Source organism: Idiotropiscis lumnitzeri, chromosome 12, assembly GCF_059441095.1.
Source record: "Idiotropiscis lumnitzeri isolate Australia: NSW breed Sydney's pygmy pipehorse chromosome 12, RoL_Ilum_1.0, whole genome shotgun sequence".
Taxonomy (NCBI): domain Eukaryota; kingdom Metazoa; phylum Chordata; class Actinopteri; order Syngnathiformes; family Syngnathidae; genus Idiotropiscis; species Idiotropiscis lumnitzeri.
In genome coordinates, this window is record NC_142402.1 from 1,603,993 (window position 1) to 1,625,504 (window position 21,512).

A 21,512-nucleotide genomic window follows, 5' to 3' on the forward strand; every position below is an offset into this window, starting at 1 on the left:
TTCAGAACTAACAGCAAATACATAGCAAATTAAATAACAAAACAACGAGATGTTTTGATGTGAAAGTGGCCATTCTGTAGCATTTAACCTTCTTGCCTTTGTAGATGCAGTCATTCAGGATGCCACTGTAATCTATTTCCTTCCCCATTTGGTGATTGATGGTGATCATGGCTCGTCCGGAAAGATGCTCTTGTGCCATTGTGGACCTGATGTATGTTTTGATCAATTTTAGCTGAAAAACTTCTTTCTGCGGAGGCCATTGTGATGGGTAATGTAAAGGCTATTCTTAGCCCAACCCAAAAGTCTGGGTACAAATCAGTCAGCTGTTTTTCATGAAGGTAACTGAGAAGCTCAAAGCTACTCATGCTATTGCCTGGAAGATTTGGAAAGTTTTTTTATTTCGTCAATTAATTCTCTTTAGTCCAGGTAATTGTCAATGTCTTACAGGGAACCTCAATTTTCAGTTAAGGTCCCCTCGTCCATGATGGGGAACTTATAGAGCACACTGAATTTGTTTCTGACTCGTGTAGATTTCAAAACAGTCTTGAACGGATTGAAGTACAGCATCAACAACCGTGTTGGAATCACAATCCGAGATCCCTTTATTGTCATTGTACAGTGTGCAACGAGCTCCCCTCTCCAGTGCAATACAACAATAATTTAATTAAATATATACATTAGATTAGTAAAAGAATAAATAATGAAATAGAAAATAAATACGAAATTGGATAAACAAAAACACATCATGTCGCTGTTCTGCAAGGTAAGGGTGGTTGCGTGAGTGTGTGAGAGTTCAGCATGGAGATGGCTCTTGGAAAGAAGCTGTTTTTCAGTCTATTAGTCTTTGATTTGATGCACCTGTAGCACCTGCCACAGGGCCACTGGTCGAACAGGTGGTATCATCTTTGATGATATTGTGAGCTCTGCTGAGGCACCAGGTGGTGTCGATGCCCAACAGGGAGGGGAGAGGGCAGCCAATAATCCTCTGAGCTGTTTTTGCCGTCCTCTGGAGCCTCACTCTGTCTGCCTCAGTGCAGCCGCTGTACCAGGTGGAGATCCAGTAGGTCAGCAGGCTCTCGATGGACGAGTGGTTGAATGCCAGCAGCAGCTTCTTGTCCAATTTAGCAAACACAAATAAAACGCAATAAAGAGCACTGGAAGGGAGAGCGTTAGCCGCTGCGTCCATGCCATCTTGGCAAAAAAAAAAAAAAAAGGAGGAAGGAGGAGGGAGAAGGAAACCTCCAGACTTTTCAGCGCATCAGTGATGGCTTCATCTGGAGTATCAGAATTAGATTGCCTCTTGGTATTGCGCAAGTGTTTTTTTTTTAGGACTGCTTTCACGTTCATCTTCTTGCATTGCTCTTCTGTTATTACCAGGGCCTCAGCAAATCCCGTCTTTCTGTACCACAATAACGTTGCTTTTTTTTTTCAACTGGACTCACAACGATCTATCTGCATTGTTTATTTTGGCCACTTTGTATTGATACCTTGCTCATATTCTCGTGCTCCGTAGGTTTAATAACATTTTGTATTCGTTCAAGTTTGTGTTTGGTTCTGCTTTGGGGTTCGAAATTCTGGGCACGCGATCATGAAAGAATATTCTGGCCATAATCACGAAACCCGCAGAAGCTGAGTGAGTGTGCTCAGCGTTGACAATCAAGAGAGGTTGGTTGGAGAGCATGAGCGAAGGATAAACAGCATTTTGGAGGCGTTAACCACCACTTTTAGCACTTTTGGTTTGCAATTTGAGCAAACCTGTGCCCAGTTGCTCGCAAGTAGGGATACACCTGTTACGTCTGCCACGTCATCTAGTGTCCTCACTGCACCAACACCCAGTGCATCAAACATCCGGGAACCCAACATTTCACACCCTAATCGCTATATTGGGGAGCCTAGTGGCTGCAGGCAGTTCATTCACCAGTGCACCCTCGTTTGTGACCCACCGCCTTGTACTTATTCCACTGACAAGTCCAAGGCGGCATGAGTTAAATTACAAACAAGACTGTGACTGGGCTATGGCTGTCAGCAACAATAATCCAGAATTGCGCTCATCCCTGTCATCTTTTCTTGCGGAAATGATGAAAGTGTTTGACCACCCTATTAAAAGTAAAGAAGCGGGGTGTAGATTTCTGGAAGTTAAATAAGTGACTCAAACTATGGCTGAATTTTCCATATTCCTTCCGGATTTTGACCTCAGAGAGTGGTTTTGATGAGCAGGCAAACCATTGCAGCATTTTTCAGCGCCGTCTCGACACCTGCTTGGAGGATGAATTGGCGGCGCGTGACGAGACCTCCGGATTGGAAGCGCTCATGGGTCTGGCCATAAGCTTGGACAACCGACTACGAGAGCGTCAGAGGGAGTGCGTGGAGAAACGAGGTGGCCAAGTTGCTCCCTCACTAGTCTTGCCTGTGGCGAGAGGCAGTATCATCTACCATCAGGTGCCAGATTCAACCTCAATGGTGGCAACCTCAGTTCCCGAGGAGCCAATGCACAGAGGAGGAGGTTGTCTCTCGGCTACCGAACGCACACGGTGTATGCAGCTAAGAATGTGCCTCTACTGCGGTCTTTCGGGTCACAAGGTCACTAACTGTTCAAGAAGGCCACGTCCGAACAGGGGAAATTCAAGAGTTCATCGGACTCACAAAAAGCCTCTTGAAACTCTGACTACTCACAACATCCTTCTGCAGCAATCTGTGAGTATCCCGTGGAGGAAGGCGTTGCTCGCAAAAAGAGACTTGAACTCGATGGGCTTATTTCTTTGGGTGGGCTTAGCGATAGAGCCACGGCCCTAATTGACTTAGGAGCTGATGCTAATTTTTTTATGATTTCTGAAATGCTGAGTTACCAATCTTAATGTTCCTAAAAGGGTAAATGATCTAGACAGACGACTCCTGGCAGTTGTAACACGAAGAACAGAGACTCTGTTGTTAAAAGTACTTGGTAATCATCACGCGTCTAAAATGATTTAAAATGTAGAATCCTACCATCAATGGGGACATACTAAGAATTGAAAATTGGACCCCATTTTGTCATTCACATTGCTTGTTCGCTTTGTTTTTGACACTACCCTCCACTAAGGAAGTGGTGGAAAAGATTAAAAAATATAAAGATGGTCATTATTAGTCTTACAATTTGCAGTGTGACAGCAGCAAAGATAATGATAAAGGCGCAATGTAGCCGTTAATGTATAACATTGGCAGCAAAACTTCAGAAAAGCAAACCTGTATATACATATCTAGACAAATCCCCATGTATATACACACTTATATCCCTCAACATATACAAGAAAACAATCCTATGGTGTGTTCATAGTACAGAGGGAAGCCTCTCCAGGGTGCAGAGGTGAAATAAATAAAAATGCAATGATAAAAAAAAATGCTGCAATGATAAAAATATTGCATGATGACTATCTCCAAAGCCTCTAACATGTGCTGTCCTCTGATGTACTCATTCCTGTTCCTATCCATCTTGGTAACTCCCAAAGAGAATCTCAGCATCTTCATCTCTGCCACATCCAACTCTGCTTCCTGTCTTTTCCTCAGTGGCACTGTCTCCAGATCAAACAACATCACTGGTCTCACGCAGTTCTATAAATCTTTCCTTTCATTTTAGCTGAAACTCTTCTATCACACATCACAGCTGCCACTTTTCTCCACCTGTTCTTGCCTGCCTGCACATGCTTCTTCACTTCTTTTCCACACTCTCCATTGCTCTGGACTGTTGACCCCTATTAACTTAAACTCCTCCACCTTCTTGGTCTCTTCTCCCTGTAAGCTCACTCTTCCACATGGGTCCCTCTCATTTACATGTACATGTACAGCTAATATGGTACAGTACTGAGTTAACTGAAAAATTTTAACTGCATTAATTTTTTTTAGACAGCCATGTATCCTCATTTGGTGTGGCCGGTTTGTGAGGTAGTCATGGATGCATGGAATTAGATGGTGGGCCAATCCCGCCCGCTCCAGCTGGTCTCCCAATAGAGTGGGCTGGATGGTATTGAAAGCACTGGAGAAGTCAAAGAACATGATCCTCACAGAGCTCCATGCCTTCTCCAGGTGGGAGAGTGAAGTGTGGAGGTGGTAGATGATGGCGTCATCCACACTGATGAGACAGGCTGGTATGCGAACTGGAGTGGTTCCATTGAGGAGCTCACCAGGGGGGTGCAGGTGATCTTGGACCAATCTCTCCAATCTCTTCATCAGATGAGACGTCAGCGCTACTGGTCTAAAGATGTTGAGCTCCCTTGGATAGCGGGTCTTTGGCACCGAACCAATTAGGATGTTTTCCACAGCTAGGGGACTCTGCCCAGCTTCAGGCTCAGGTTGAACATGTGCTGGACGATTCCACACAGCTGGTCTGCGCAGTATTTAAGAAGCTGTGAGCTAATGCCATCTGGACCCGCTGCCTTCCTCACCGTCATCTTCCTCAGTTGGTTCTTCACCTGACATGTTGTGAGGAACAAGGCTGAGCAGGAGGGAGTGGTGACTAATGTTGCTGGCAGCTGAATACTGTGAGGGTGGGGTAAGTGGTTTTGTTCGCAGCAGGAGGGATTGGTGGGGGCTGCTGCAGGAGGGACTGACTGGGGGCAGACATCTGATCAAACCTATTGAAAAATAGGTTCAACTCAATTGACCACTGCAGGCTGCAACCCGTCTGGGTCTTCGGTTGTCTGTGCCCTGAGATGGTGGATGGACTCTCCTGGCATTATTCTGGTGCAGCTGTTCCTCCATAGGCACCATGTTGTGATCGGCTTTGCCCAACAGGGTGTGGGACAGTGATGTGTATGCTACCTTGGTGTTGGCATAGAAAGAGTCCAGTATTTTATTGTCTCAGGTGTGGCAGGAGACATACTGTGTGAATGAGTGCAGAGAGGAGGAAGGAGATGCATGATTGAAGTCACCAGAGATGAGGAGCAGGGCATTTGGGTGCTGTGTTTGTAGCCTGCTCACAGATGCAGTCAGTACGTCGCAGGCTGGACTCACAGTTAGCAGAGGGAGGAACGTACATTGCCACCGCAATCACATGACTGAACTCTCACAGGATGTAGTATGATCTCATGCAAACAGCTAGCAGCTCAATTTCCCGACTGCAGAGCTGCTCCTTAATAGTAATGTGCCCAGGGTTACACAATCTATCATTCCCAAACACAGCCAGACCTCCCCCTTTCCCTTTACCATTCTCCAGCGTCCTGTCCACACATAGGATTTGGAAGCCGTCCAATTCTGCGACAGGGTCCGGCGTCTGTTAGCCACGACTCCGTGAACATCAGCAAGCTCGCCTCACGGAAGTTCCTCTCATGCTGGGATATCGGCATTAGCTCGTCTTATTGGCAAGGGATCGAACATTCCCCATAATAACAGCCAGGAGGACAGGGTGGTATCGTCTCCTCCTTGCCGGCGTTTAGCCCCACACAACATCTCCGTCACTTCCTCCTCAGTTTGCGTGGGATATCGGGTCTCACTCTGGGAGCCGGCGCAGGGTTAGCATGGCTATAAACAATGGAGCCTTGGCTCAGAGTGACAACTCCAAAGACAGTCACACAAAAGATAGCCACCTGCAGCAGCAAAACCACCGCAAGTTGGATGTAAAACAAGGTAAAAACACACCACCTGTGGCAGTAATAGTGTCGATTGTATTTCTTTGTTCCTTGTTGTCAAAGAAATTAGTTTGTAATATTATCAAGCTTCAAACTATGCTTACAGGTCAATTGAAGTTCAAGTGAACATTGTACCTTTGTAATTCAGTGTTTAACAGAAGTGCCTGCACTGACAGGAAGACACAAACCAGGTGCACATTCCAGACTGATAAAAAGTAGAAGTGTCTGAGCTGCAAGGTCACAAGTGAGGATGTACTCCCTTGCGGTTCAAGATTAGCAGAAGTGTGATACGAAAAAGATGTCTTGTAAAAGAGAAACTGTTAGAATAAGCAGTAAGAGCGTGGGCGAGTGTGAGAAAGTCAAAGCTTAATGTTTTCCATTCTGTATGAGTTGCATATTTAAATTGCTTTGCTGGGATGCAATAAAAACCACGCGGGAGCAGGAAGCTTTAGCTTTGCCTCTGAGTGCTCAGGAGGCTGCTCCTTGCGCGTGACAAGAGACAATCTTGGCTGGTTGATTCATTTGTTCGGCTTGTTTTGATAGAAACAACCCTCACACTTGTTTTGGTTGTTTGATTGTTTCATTGTTTGCTAGTATGCTGTTTATCCCTGATCATTTCATTTTTTGCAGGTATTACAACATGTCATTTTAGTAAAACAGTTTAAGTACTAGACTGGCATTCCAGCAGTCCAGATCGGCCTACCATTGAAGATGTGTGGGTCCATTATGAATCTCAAAAAACGACAACGGAGATCCCAGGACTGATCAGCAACTGAAAGCGTACATCAAGCAAGAATGGGAAATAATTCTACCTACAAAGCTTCAACAATAAGAGCCCTCAGTCTCAAAAAGCATTTTGGGTTCTTGAAAGGAAGGGTGATGGAACACGGTGGTAATTATGTCACTGCCCTATCTTTGATGGAATGAGTTGCAGGCATCAAATTCAAAATGAGCAAATACAATAATGCTCCTCAGTCTGAACATTAAATATCTTCTTTGCCATGTAAAAATTTAATATGAGCGTTTGCAAATTATTGTATGGTTTAATGGCGGCACAGTGGACGACTGGTTAGTACGATGACCTCAGAGTGCAGAGGTCTTGAGTTCGATTCCGGCTCCGGACTTCCTGCATGGAGTTTGCACCTTCTCCTCGTGCCTACCTGGGTTTTTTTCGGGTCCTCATTTTGTCCCACATTCCAAAAACATGCATGGTTGATTAAGAACTCGAAATTGTCCCTTGATTTGATTGCAAGAACGGATGGTTGCTCGTCTTTGTGTGCCCTTTGTCTGCTGGCAACCAGTCCTGGGTGTAGCACCGCCTACATCCCAAAGATAGCTGGGATAGGCTCCAGCACCCCCCCATGACTCTTGTGAGGAGAAGCGGTACAGATAATCGATGGATGGATACATGTACGTATTTTGGCCATATTAAAAATATTATTTTCACCATGCGTCTGGTAAAGAAGTATGCTGTCTTACGTAGCCCGCTAATAATGCTGATTAAAAATTCAGGCTCCCTCATCATTAAAGTTACCCATCACTTTTCTAATACTTCAACATTCACATCAATGAAATAATGATTTGTTGACTACATTACCAGATAAGTAGCAACAGCTATCCCCAGGATCCATCCACAGTAGACATCAACAGGGTGGTTTCGAAACTGTATGATCCTGGTTAATCCGGCTAGGATGGTCAACATGATGAAAGAAAACACCAAAAGGGGCTTCAGCAGCTTTGTGGAGTCTGTCAGTACTGCATTTAAATACATCTGAAACACAATTCAAAACTTTTTACACAATCCAACAATTAATCATATTCTGATAACCATTTAATTAATGAAAGTTATTTTTCAATATTACATCACGTACGTGCCATCGAAACAAAGATATAATTGGACATGTAGTAGGTTCTAATTCTGTGTGCATGTGTGTGTATGAGCGTCTGTGCATTTGTGTGTGGACTTACGGAGACATAGACAGCTGCAAAGCCAGCCAAAGAAGCATGCTGGGAGGGAAAAGACTTCCTTTAAAATAAGAAGAATAAGTTATTTGTGGCTTCAGTCAGCAAAAAGACAATAAATACACCACTAAATATCACTGTCGTTGGGCCAAAACATCTGCAAGTTATATTTTGATGAATTTCACATACTTTCAAAAATCTAAACTATTGGTCAGTCCACACACGTGGGTGTTACTTTTACACATAATTGACTAATCTGAACTTGCCAGTTTTGGAGTCTCCAGGAATGTGAGGAACAAGTTATTGGCCTGACACCAGTGATATATACCTGTAGGTTGAACAAGGTTAAAAATATGTGTGAACCAATAGGAGATCCCATGATGGCAGAACAATTTTATCTTCGGAAGTTGGTAATATATGTATGATCACAAACTCTATTTTGACATACATAAAAAAGAACATTATTCAATGTGTGCGTGTGTGTGCGTGCGCGCGTGTGTGGGGGTGTGCGTGTGGGTGTGTGCGTGTGTGTGTGTAGCGTGTGGTGGGGGGCAAGGGATTTGTTGAGTGAAGTATTGACACAATCTTTTGAGTTAGCTAGTGCGGGCAGTATAGGCACTATAATTAGCGTATTTTTCTTAATAAGTTTAGAATTACTGATGTGTTCTCATTTTTAAATCAATATTTTTGTCATGTGATTCAATAAGAAAAATATTTGTCAATTTCTGACTTGTACAACCCAAGTGGTTTAAGCGGTAACGTTATAGGTCTGTACACAGGGACGTAGCCTGGGCAACGCACCTGTCTAAGGCACAGGTGTCAAACTCCGGTCCTGGAGGGCAGCTTTATGCATCTTTCCCATCTCTCCCAAATGCAACACACCTGATTCAAATGAGCGGGATACATTTCGGGCTTCTTTTGTGCTTGCTGATAAGATGATCATTTGAATCAGGTGTGTTCCAGCTGGGAGAGATTGAAAGCATGCAGGAAAGCAGCCCTCCAGGACTGGAATTTGACACCTATGGTCATAGGTAAACCTCTCAAGTCAGAGATTGTGAGGTTTGCCTTTGCTACACTTTATATTAAGAGGTACAGACAACGGAAAAACCCAATTTAGGTGTTTGGTACATGGATTTCTTAACTAGAGAGATGGGCACAGAGGTAAAAATAAAGGGGATTAGTTCTTTATAAGGTGGTGTCCACATATGCTTTGTAGATAATGTAGGGCACTCCATGCAATTTCAATAACACGAGTCTGGACTATTCAATCAATTCAAAGCAAACTCAAACTCAAAAAGAACTTTCTGGCCACATTTCTCACTCGCACACATTTTTGTCTGGTCGTCACTGGCTTGCATCCACAGTTCAGAGAGGTCTCCAGTGGAATTGTTAGTGCGCGTGTGGTGAATTTCATTGATGTGGTATCATCTGTGGCGGCACAGAGACCCACTGGTTAGCAGAAATAGATTCCAGCTCGGCCCTTCCATACTCCGGGGTCCTCCCACGTACCAAAAATATGCATGGCAGGTTGATTGGACACTCTAAATTGTCCAAACATATGAGTGTGCGCACGGATAGTTGGTTGTTCGTCTATGTGTGCTCTGCAATTTTCTGGCAAGCAGTTGAGGGTGTACCCTGCCTGCTGCCTGAAGACAGTTGGAATAGGCACCCCCGTAACCCTTGTGAGAAGAAGCGGAACAGATAATGGATGAATGTATGGTGCCATCTGTCTCAGTGTCCTACAAAGAAAAGGATGGAAAGAAATGGAGGAAATTCTTGACATAACCTAATTTAGTTGATCAGGTTCACTGGTTTCTTTTGGGTTCTATGCAAAGCTAATGAACAGATATATGATCTTCTGCCACAGTACAAGATTCATGAGCTTCTAGGTTGACACAATCAAAGCTACACCGGTGTGAAAAATAGTTTTCACCTTCCTGATTTTTTTTTACACATTTGTCACTTAAATGTTTCGCATCTAACAAATGTAAATATTAGACAAATACAACAAAAGTAAACACAAATACAGTTTTTTATTAAGTTTTTTATCAGGCAGCAAGAAGAAAAAAAGTCCAAACCTACCTGTGAGAAAAAGTTATGCCCCCTTAACCTAATAACTAATTGGGCAACAGCACAAGTCAAGCATTTGCCATAGCTCGCAATGAGTGTATCAGAGCTCTGTAGAGGGATTTTGGCCAATACATCTTTGCATCTTTGCCCTCTCAAGGTAATGCCACGGCATTTACATCAAGTTTGGACTTCGACTAGACCACTCCAACACTTTCATTTTGTTTTCTTAAGACACTCTGAAGCTATACAATACAATACAATACAACTTTATTTATATTGCCCATTTCGCAACAGCTGGAGCTCTAACGAAGCGGTTTCCATATGGTGTAATATAAATTTGTGGTAAATTAGAACACAAATTAAAACACATTAACACATACAATAGATACCAGAAGAACAGCTGAAAAGAGTCTCATGTTGAGTCGAAAGCTTAAAGAATAAAAATGTGTCTTCAAACGGGTTTTAAAAGTAGACAGAGAGGGAGCTTGCCTATCATTTAATCGGAGGTCATTCCATAGGGAAGGACCGGCAAAAGAAAAGACGCGAGGCTGGCTGAGGCTGTGCTAAGTCCTCGGCACCTCCCGCAGAATTTGGTCCACAGACCTGAGGCAGCGGGGAAGTGCGTAGGGGAGGAGGAGCAAAGAGAGGTACGCTGTGGCAAGGCCATTTAAAGCTTTAAAGACAAACAGAAGTATCTTAACGCAAACTCTAAGGTACAATACAATACAATACAACTTTATTTATATAGTGCACCGGGAGCCAGTGATTAGAGGTTGTATGATCCGTCTTTAGAGATCTAGTTAAAAGGCGAGCAGCAGCATTTTGGACCAGTTGAAGGCACTTGAGGGCGGACTGGCTGACTCCAAAGTAAAGTGCATTACAGTAATCTAGCCTAGATGTAACAAAGGCATGGATTACTGCTTTGAAAGAAAGGGCATCACTGATGGTGTAGTGCAGAGCTATTCAATTAAAAGTCACAGAGGTCCACGACGAAAATTTATTCCAATTAAAAGGTCCGACCCAAAGTTCGACTTCCCTTAATGTCTAGCCTATGTTCACATTTTTATATAGTTTCAATATTTAGTCATTTTCAACAGAGCGCACTTATATACGAAATATTTAGCAATGTTCCCATTAAACACCTTTGCCAGTCAAACAAATATAAGGCGTTTATTTCACATTCAAGAAAATGTGGCTCCAGGAACTTAAGGGTGCCACTTCCGGAAAAAATAGAAAATATCTCAGCCGGAAATATACCAAGTGCTAAGCATTGAGTTAACATCTTTTGCCTTTTTTTCTTAAATCAAAGAGTTATCAGCCTAAAAAAAACGGAAAGCCTAATTATCCAAGTAAAACAGGTCAACATGTTCAGTGCACAATCAATAAAAATGGCTGTCCTCATGAAAAAATAATTAAAAATGAGCTTTGACACCACCTTTTCTTTTGAATATTATTTTTAACTTCTCTTAATGAGAAAAATGAGTTTGTGACTGCCCTGCCAGTAACTTAAATCTGGTTTGGAAAGGAGTCAGGGCCATTGGGTTTTGGTAGATTATTTCACACATCTGGGCTTTGTGTTTTCCTTTAAATAATGTTTGTGCAACAGCATTTAAGCACTCCTTCGCAACTTCCCCATCACTGAATGTTTTTTTTTTATGTTTCTCCAAAATCCATAATACTTTTAGTGAACATTCGTTGGCATGCCGCTGGGCTATAAACGAAAATGTAAACAACCGTTATACTGCACTCGAAGTTTGTTTTTGCGTGCGCTCACCTCAAACTTCAGCGGATAACTTTGCACAAAAGGGCGGTGCTTTGTTTCGTAGTGGCCCTTCGAAATGTTGCGACGGTTTCGGGCATATGATGCACACTGGTTTGGAATCGGCTGCAGCCAGAACGAAACTAAATTTCTCCGTCCATTCATTGAAAACAACACGCATCGACCTTGCTAACTTTTTAGCAAGGCATACTGTCAGCAGCACTCACTTCCGGTCTGCTGCGCAATTGGCAGTGGATCGTAAACAAAAGATCTGATTGGCCGTATTCACTAGAATTGCAGCGCCAACGTTTGCGAATGCGCCCTGAAAAAAATCATCATAGATTGGTCATGGGTCAGGTCCGAACCATCCCGCGGTCCGGATTCGGACCGCAGTCCGCCATTTGGTGATGCCTGGTGTAGGGGTACATCCGCCTGACTTGTGTGTGGGCGGCGTGGGATCGGTTCTAACTCTGACAATTTCTGCCCTGTGACGGACTGCCGACCTGTTCCGGGTGTGGTGTGCCTTTCGCCCGTAGTCAGCTAGGATTGGGTCCAGCACCCTCCCGTGACCCTTTACACAGTATAAGCAGTGTGGATAATGACATGACTAAGAAAGGGCTTCACTTTAGCCAGCTGGCGAAGATGAAAGAAGCTTGATCGAACAACACCACTGATTTGCCGATGTAATTTAAAATCACTGTTTAGTTTAAAACCCAGTTTGAGACTTTTGGCTTAAGAAAAGATGTCAGGGACCAAGGTCAACAGGGTTGAAAGTAGAAGGGCCACTGGGACCAAACACCATAATTTCTGTCTGCTATTCATCCAAATGCTCACAGACTCGCGGCTGGTGTATGATTGCCAGTCTCTGCTGGACCTGCGGCGTGAAGTTGGCGATTCAGCTGCATTTGAGCATAGTTGGGGTAAAACTAACGCAAACGCGTTGGCCAGCTGACGAAGCTAAAAAGGGAGCTAAAGCACGCTTCATCCCCTGCTCGATCCCGGACGCATGGATGTACTCTGTGATGGCGCGTTCGAGAGCCCTGCTTGGTACCAATCATCGGCTGTCCAGAGGTGCTTCGGCCGCGCTGCCATCCACGTGTCCTCCGACGCAGTTTCGATCAATAACTGTGAGAGCTTCCCAGAGCTCGCCCATCGGAGGAGCTACGCACACCAGCTAAACTCCCTCAAGGAGAGCGTTGTTAAATGCCCGTTTGCTGACGAACAAAACATTTATTCTGAGGGAGCTATTTCCTCACAATGAGTTGGATTTCCTCTGCCTGACGGAGACCTTGGACGAGCGCCGGTGAGTGCAGTGTGATACTGGAACTATTACCACCTGCGTGTTCTTACTTGGACGCTCCGAGAACGTCAGGCCGTGGTGGAGGAACGGCAACTATTTTTAAAAACAAGTTTGAATGTAAACAGTGTATAATGGCCTCATCAATTACCAGCTTCGAGAGCATGTTCTTTTAAGTAGGCAGGGCTGCTCCTGTGCTCTGCGTTGTCATCTACAGGCCTCCAAAATACAACAAGGGATTTCTGAATGACTTTTCCAATCCTTGTGCGGAAATCATGCTAAAATATGATCATATCCTGCTGATGGGGGATTTTAAGATACGTGTGCTGCCCTGAAAATGGAGTGGCAAAGGACTTTTCGAAACTCATAGACTCTTTCAATTTGGTGCAATGCTTGCCTTGCTCTACTCATATAACAGGGACATACGTTAGGCCTTGTCCTTACTTTTGGCTTGTCGATCTCAAATTTGAAAGTGTTGGACAATGATTTTTGATCACATAACAGGGCTCTTTGATATTGTGTTTTCCTCTGCTGCTGTTCAACCTACTACCAGTGAATGCAACCGCCGGATTTTGAAAGCCTTCACTCCTATTTGGTTCTCTGAAGCCTTTGATCAGCTCTGTGTTTCCTCATCAAACACAGAGGAACTCAGCTCTTGGTTCCACTTGTCATGTAGCAATATTTTGGATTCTGAGGCTCCATTAAAAATTATGCGGCCAAAAGTAAGACCGGAGCCATGGTTTAATGTAAGAAATTGTGCAGCTAAAGTAGAACGCCGCAAAGCTGAGCGCTGGTGGAAAAAAGACAGGCTGCAGGTCTCATATCAAATTCTAAAAAACTGCAGGCACAGTTTATCAAAACAAGGTGAAAGAGTCAAAGAGGGAGTATTTGTCCTATTTGTCTTATTCAGGCAAATTGTCATAATCTGCAAACTCTGTTTCAAACAATTTACACTTAAACCCCAACAGCCAAATTGCACAGACTCGTCCCCTGAAATGTGTAATTCATTTTTGCATTTTTTTTATGGACAAGGTTACTACAGCTCAGACTCTTGTTTCAAATGCTACATTTGACCCCTCCGTACACGTTCCTTATTCCGCAGTGTCAAATTCCTTTGTCACGATCTCCTTGTCATCTTTGGAGGATGTGGTTTGCCATATTAAGCCTTCTGGCTCGCAACATGACGCCATCCCTCCTCATTTCTTTAAAGAAGTTCTCCCAAGTATTGGCAAATCGGTTTTGGCCATTATCAACAGCAGTCTCTCTTCTGGTGTACATGCTGTGGTGGTACCCCTGCTTGAGAAACCTGGCCTTGCTCAAGGTGTGCTGTCAAATTTTAGACCCATTTCCAAATTGCCTTTTATTTGTAAAATCTTGGAAAACATGGTGCATATGCAGTTCTGATCCTTTTGGGATGAACACAACGTCATGGAGGTTTTTCAGTCAGGTATCAAGAAAATGCATAGCACAGAGTCAGCCCTGTTACTTGTTTTAAATGAACGACACTGGACACTATGTGTGCCTTGTCTTGTTAGATCTAAATGTAGCGTTTGACACAGTGGACCATGATATTCTTCTGGCTCGTTTACAGCACCAGGTGGACATTAATGGTAGCGCTCTTGAATGGTTTAGATCCTATTTGACTGGCAGGACCTTCTGTGTTCGCCTAGGTTGCACTGATTCCCGCTCTGCCCCTTTGTCGTACGGTGTCTCACAAGGTTCCGTTTTGGGGCCCTTGCTGTTTTCGTTATACAGTAATACCCCGGTTATCGCGGTTAATGGGGACCGAGACCACCCGCGAAAACTGAAAATCTGCGAAGTAGCGGCGCACCTTCAAAAATGCTTAAAAAAAATATAATAATATATATATATATATATATATATACGGGTAGAGAGAGAGAGAGTGACATTCATGTTATAACAAAAAAAACCTGTAAAATATGTTGTCTGTTTACAATAACAATTGAGGGTCTAGAACACTGTTCTACCGAACAATTTGCTTACGAACAACCAATTATTGTTATCAGCTTTCAAAAACAAGCAAACACTACAATTAACTAACATAATTAGTCCGTCGTTTTGCGCAACAAATTAACATTTATAATTTCTATTTCTGGGGGTTTAAGATTACAGTAATACCTGTACATGAATAAAATTGTACCATACCATATAGAAAATGGGTGTAGAGAGAGAGATTCGTGTTAAACAATAAAACAACATTCAACTGACCTCTTACAATAAATTCTTCTAAGCGTAGTTGATGAAAAGACCTGTGCAGTACGATGAGGTAATAACGATGAATGACTGCACAGGGGCATGAAGAGCTTTACTGCTCCCCGGATGACGCCGCAGACTGTCATGACCCGTGTCGGTCATGTCAAGTCTTTGTTTGTTTTTGTCACGTCCCGTTTCGGTCATGCCATGTCTTTGTTTTGTTGTCCCAGCTGAGTGGGGGCGTTTCCTCCAGCACTCGTTAACGTCTCGTGTCATCATGGCTGGAGAGACGCGCCCACCAGCCACACACCGGTTCCTCGTCGGTCACGCATCTGTTTCACATTGACTTAATTGACATAATTACCAGGACTACTTAAGCGCTCAGGAACATTGCTCCCTTTGCTTCCTTTCCCTGACTGTCATGGCCGAGTCCTGATATCGTTCTCGTTCACGCGCATAAGTTATTTGTCACTGTCCCTGTTTTCAGCCCAGCGTCATTCTTTTTCCACGCACCATTTAGAAGGCGCCACACGACTGTGGAGCCATCCAAATTATCACCAACCCCCGACTTAAACTTTTTGACATTTTTTATTTTTTTTTTCCTTTCCTCCCGACTGGAGGACACAGACCAGGTGCACATTCCAGACTGATAAGAAGTAAAAGTGTTTGAGAACCAAGGTTGCAGGAAGAACTCACACTGACTTTTATGTGATGGGAGTATTAGTAGTGTGATACCAACAGATAACTTGTAAAAGAGAAATTGTTAGGATAAGCAGGAAGAGCGTAGGCGGTTGTGAGCTAATTAAAATTTGGGGTTTTCCCATCTTGTATGAGCTGTATGGTTACAATGTGGACTGACAGTCAAGATAAATGTTCATGTGTTCTGTCAACATTGGGCAAACAAGGGCTTTAAAACCACAACAGGAAACGAAAAGTTGTGCATAAAACATGTTTAAATAGTTATTTGAAAAAGCAAAACTTACTTAATAAAAATGACCCAATTACAATTGGAAACTGCCTCGCTGACAATGCAGCGAAGGGCTGCAGCCCAAGACATGACCTCAAGGTCGGCTTTGCACAAGAGGGGTAATGAACACACACACACGCAGTAAACCAACTTGACAAGTTGATCTCAAGCCAGGGAAAAAGGCACCACTAATTGAACGCACACATTGGGAGAACAAAGGTGCAAACATTGCTGAGGACAGGATCAGCAAATTGGCAGATGGCAAATCCTGGCTGCCTAATTCATTGATTAGAGGAATAAGATGATTGACACACGAGCAGATAGTTGTGTGTCAACAGAGGGGAAGTATGATATGAAATTGTTCCCACATACAGACTTTTCAACAAAAAAAAAATTTTTTTTTTGGACTGTTATTTGTTTGGGTTGCAATATTGTTTGGCTATGATTGAAATGTTTTCAAAATGGATTAAGTTGTTTCCATCAACACATGCTGATGTTAAAACAATTGGAAAAAGTGTTGTGTAATCAAATTATCCTGACATTTGGAATTTCAAGAAGTGATTTGAAGTGAAAATGATGCATTTTGTGAATGATGTTGTAACAAGTGGGATAGTTGTTACAAAATTGACTCAAAGCGTCACTGTGCGTACAGTCTACAGGACTTGTGGAACGCACTAATGGAACTGTTAAGGCCAGACTTATCAAGACAAAGAAAAAAAAAAGACAATGGCCAGACTGTGTTTCAATCACAGCAATGAGGACAATGCCAGCCGAAGGAAGGACACTATCCCCTATCGACTCTCAGGTTCATCAGAACCACCAACGAAAAACATGTTTGACCGAAAAAGATGCAAGAAAAACAAATACTGGTCAAGTGTGTTCTGATCCACAGAAACCACGTCCGTGTGGGAGACCAGCTCTTCTTCAAGGTGCTGAAACGACTTCGTTGGGACAAGTGAATGCTGAGATGGCCCTCGCCAGATGATGGCAGTGACCCCGACGCAGCAAAGGTCGCGGGGCGTGGCAGCTGGATCCACCAGTTGCAGTACAAGCTTCACCGGTTTCCAGCTAAAGGCCTAGCAACGCGAATCCCTCGAACAGGAGCCCACCTGAGTCACAATCTCGGACCACACGCACATCAGAACCACACAACCAGCCACAGATACGAATGTTGAAGCCACAGAATAAAAAGATTAGATATGGTTTGGAAATTAATGACGTAAATAAAGAAATTTTAGCCTTGATTGAAGAATATTTTTGCATTTAATAAAAACAAAACAATTATTGATGTTATGACCACTATGAAGAATTCGAAACACAATATATCGGGATAATTATGGTTTTAATTTTTTTTATGTGTAGACTGTTCATTATTTTTATGACAAAAGATGATGATTAACCACATGTTTGTTGTTCAAATGTACCATTACAACCTGATTGATGTTGAGAATGACAAATTCGAACTGGACAATGACGAACTCGAACTGGACACTGAAACGTAAAAAGAATATGGACTTGTCGCTCAAGCCCCACACGTGCACACACATACACCACACACGAAGATCTGGGAGGTAAAGACGGCTGTCTCCTTCTACAACGAGGCAAGGGGCCTTCATCAAGTCACCCCAGGGACAAGCTCTGCATGGAGACAGTTTTTCACTAGGCACATTGAAATGTATTTTTATATGTTTTATTCCCTGATGGTCATCAAATGATGAAGATCTCGTTCCACGCCGGAAGGGAGGAGGGGAATTTTGTCCCTGCTGAGGGTTTTTCGCCCCTCCACGGATGACCACACTGTTGTAGGACTTCATTATGATGATTCATCTTAAAGCCGTAAGGACATGATTTAAACCCACAAACAGGGGGGAAATGTGAGAATATGTAAATAGTTTGTGTATTTTTAATCATGTTTTTATACACTATTTGTATCAGTAATAATTGCACACACACAGACACGCACATTATTGCTTCAGCACACACGCGCACAACTGGCACACCCACACGCTTGTTTAAGTTTCAATTTCCATAAGTTTCGTTTTCCTGAATAAAAGATCAAGCGGGTGGTCGGAGAAGTGAGAGAGGGTGCGGGAGATTGAACTGGCAAGACGCCTACTTCACCTCCTGACTTCTCCTCCCATCCGCGAATGGTCAAGAAAAGAAAACTTTCCCTGGTTATTTCTCTGGTTCTCTGCATTTAATTCAGTCTAATGAAGGCGTCAGGACCTTTTAAACCTGACAATCATTTGCCATTCAGGGCTTGGGCGGCTTCCCCGTTCCACTCCTAGGTATCTTATGGCAAAACAAATCCTTCTCGGTCCCCATCTTAATCGACTCCGGAGCAGATGATGACTTCATGGATCTAGCCCTTGCCAAACAGTTAGGGTTTTTTTGGGAACCCCTCACTTCCCCCCGAAGAGTGGTGGCCCTGGATGGACATCTTATTTCCCTGATCTCCCATCAAACAATACCATTTACACTCATCATCTCAGGTAACTACAGAGAAACCATTCAGCTGTACCTCATCAATTCACTCCATGTTCCCATAGTGCTTGGGTTCCCCTGGCTCCGAAAACACAACGCCTCCATCGACTGGAGAAACTGCTCCATTACCACCTGGAGTGTTTTTTGCCACTCGCAGTGCCTGTGGTCCTCTGACCCGGCTCCGCGATCTTCCCCTTGGGCTCCAACTCCTGATGATCTCTCCTCTGTGCCCTCCGACTACCATGACCTCAACATGTTCAGTAAGGACCTCGCTCTCACATTACCTTCTCATCGCCCTTATGACTGCGCCATCGACCTTCTCCCTGGAGCTTCCTTCCCCACCAGCCGGCTGTACAACATCTCCCGTCCAGAGAGGGACGCCATGGAGACGTACATTCGGGATTCCCTTGCCTCCGGTCTCATTCGGCCCTCTTCCTCTCCCCTCGGAGCAGGTTTCTTCTTCGTTAAGAAGAAAGATTCCTTACTCCACCCCTGTATAGACTTCAAGGGCCTAAATTAAAATCACATTTAAAAATAAGTCCTCGTTCCCACGCATCGATCCCTCATTTGAACCTCTCTGCGAGGCCCAGGTTTTCTCCAAACTGGATCTCAGAAACGCATATCATTTAGTCTGGATTAAAGAGGGTGATGGGTGAAAAACTGCTTTCAACACTCCCCTGGGTCATTTTGAATATTTGGTCATGCCTTTTGGCTTCACAAACGCCCCTGCTGTGTTCCAAGCCCTTATGAATGACATCCTGAGAGACATGTTGAACCGGCTTGATTTTGTCTACCTAAATGACATACTCATCTTCTCCCGCTCCCTTCAGGAATACCGCCAGCATATATCCGTCTTGTGCATCAACACCTCCTCAAAAACCGTCTGTTTGTGAAACCAGAAAAATGTCTCGTCTGTGCATTTCTGGGGATAGATTATTGCTAAAGGTGTGTGGTGACCTGTAACCAGGTGTCATGGAGTTCTGTCCTCCTCTGGATTGAATACGCCCACAACTGCCTCTCCAATACTGCGACAGGTATGTCCCCTTTTATGGCTTGTTTTGGCTACCAATCACCACTTTTCGAGGATCAGGAACATGCAGTGGCTGTTCCATCGGTGAAAGAACACCTCTGGTGGGTTAAGGGAGTCTGGACGGAGGTCAAGGCATCTCTCGCCCATTCTGCGCTGAGGAAAAACGGCTGGCAGACCTTCATCAAACTCCACGCCTGACTACAAACCCGGACAAATGGTATGGCTCTCATCCCGTGACCTTCCACTCCAGACAGAGTTACGTGAGCTCACTCCTCCTCCTTGGACCTTTTCCCATAGTGAAGATTGTTAACCCACGCTCGTTCAGTCTTAAGCTCCCAGACTCACTAAAGGTTCACCCCACCTTTCACGTCTCTCTCCTCAAGCTGTCTCCTCCAGCTCTCTTAGCCCGTTCCCCCACCACCACCCCCGGATCATTGACGACCACCCTGCCTTCACAGTCTCCAGGGTATTTGATGTGAAGCCCGAGGAAGGGGGTTCCAGTACCTGGTGGACTGGGAAGGTTATGAAGGTTCATGAATATCTCGTAAACTCTTCCTGGATGATTCTTTATTAAATGACTTTTATGCGGCTCACCCTGACAAGCCTGGTAGGACGCCAGAAGGCGTTCATTGAGGGTGGGGTACTGTGGTGTCCTGTGCTTTTAATGTTTTGTGGAGTCTATTATTTGCCTTTAAGGGCTTGGGCGGCTTCCTCGTTCCCGTCCGAGGCACGCCCCTGCAATTTCTGGCGCCGACTCCTGCGCGCCTGCAGCTCATCAGCACCATCTGCCAAACTCCGGAACCGCTGCCTTCACTTGCTTCCCCAAAAATAAACCCCTTCTCATATTCCAATTGCTCTTAGGTCCTTTTCTCACCATTACGGTTCCACCCAACCGTTACACTTAGGCCAATTTCAAGATGAATGGTGGGGGTGAAATCACTCTCTTCATTCGCTCTTTTAATTAATTGCAATCAATGCTTCCATCATGTTTTCCTGACCTGTTTTGTCAGCCACTGCTTGTTGCAAAGTTACTACAGCAAAATATTTTGAAAATATATCTTACCTCATACGAAACAACCATTAGCTATGGGCCTAACTGAAATGTGTCTAACACTGAATTATGCAATCTGCTCATTAGCTCGAATAAAAGCAAGAGTGTTTGCCCCCAGCCCCACCTCCTCCCAAAACGTTTGGGATTAAGTTTGATTGACGTATTCAACAAATTGATATTTAACAAAGCAATGGAAAGGCCAAAACCCTTTTCACAACGTCGACTAACCCATTCATCAGGTATGTGCTGCAACACCGCTGTAATGTCAGATGGCGTATCCAATAGAGGCAGAGTGATTTCAGAGTGACAATATCAATAGATTTTGAGAGTGTTAAAGAGTAAGTATAAAATGGAGGCAATAATTTTTTTTCTTGCGCACATATAAAAAAAAAACAACTGTAATCAAGTGCTGTACATAAAGCATAAAATTAATTAATAAAATCTAATTTTCTAATGGAAATATACGAGCACTTCCCTGACATTGGACTTTTGCAGACAGGAGATGCAGAATTTTAGGAATCGACTCACAATGACTGGAAACATGACAAGATGTGGATGGACATGACAACTAACAGTACCCGCAGCAGACAGAATGAACCAGGTGCGGAGTGCCCATCGGGAATTTGTGGAAAATATGTTAATTTTCCATACACTAGAGTAAAGCAGTGGTCCCCAAAACCAACCATTTAGGTTTTTTTTAACATGTTAAATTTCCATACAATAGAGGAAAGCAGTGGTCCCCAACAACCAACCATTTAGGTATTTTTTAATGCGTTTTTTTTTTCATTTTTTTGTCCTTAGTATGGATCATTTCAAATCAAATCAAATATTATTGATACGACTATTTTCATGCATATAACTAAAACTCAAAGCACTGTGCAATTAAAATACAACAGAAATATAAGACTCGGTCCCTTTGCCAACATACACAGATATAGCCCGAGGAGCACACCTGCGCTCTCACAAACATGTCATGTCATGTCATTATCCACACCGCTTACCCTGTACAGGTTCGCGGAAGGGTGCTGGAGCCTATCCCAGCTGACTACGGGCAAAAGGCGCACAACACCCTGAACAG

General features: G+C 43.8%; 1 protein-coding gene across 3 annotated transcripts in view; it reads right to left on the bottom strand.

Annotated features, from left to right (window-relative positions):
* Positions 1–21,512, bottom strand: part of LOC148325152 (phospholipid phosphatase-related protein type 4-like) — a 235,487-nt gene that overhangs the window by 136,088 nt on the left and 77,887 nt on the right. For all 3 annotated transcript variants that reach the window (XM_088311140.1, XM_088311142.1, XM_088311141.1), the window contains 2 exons: positions 7,569–7,626; positions 7,198–7,371 (listed from right to left, as the gene is read on the bottom strand). In XM_088311140.1, the coding sequence (XP_088167266.1) occupies positions 7,198–7,371; positions 7,569–7,626 (232 nt within the window). The remainder of the gene's footprint in view (positions 1–7,197; positions 7,372–7,568; positions 7,627–21,512) is intronic.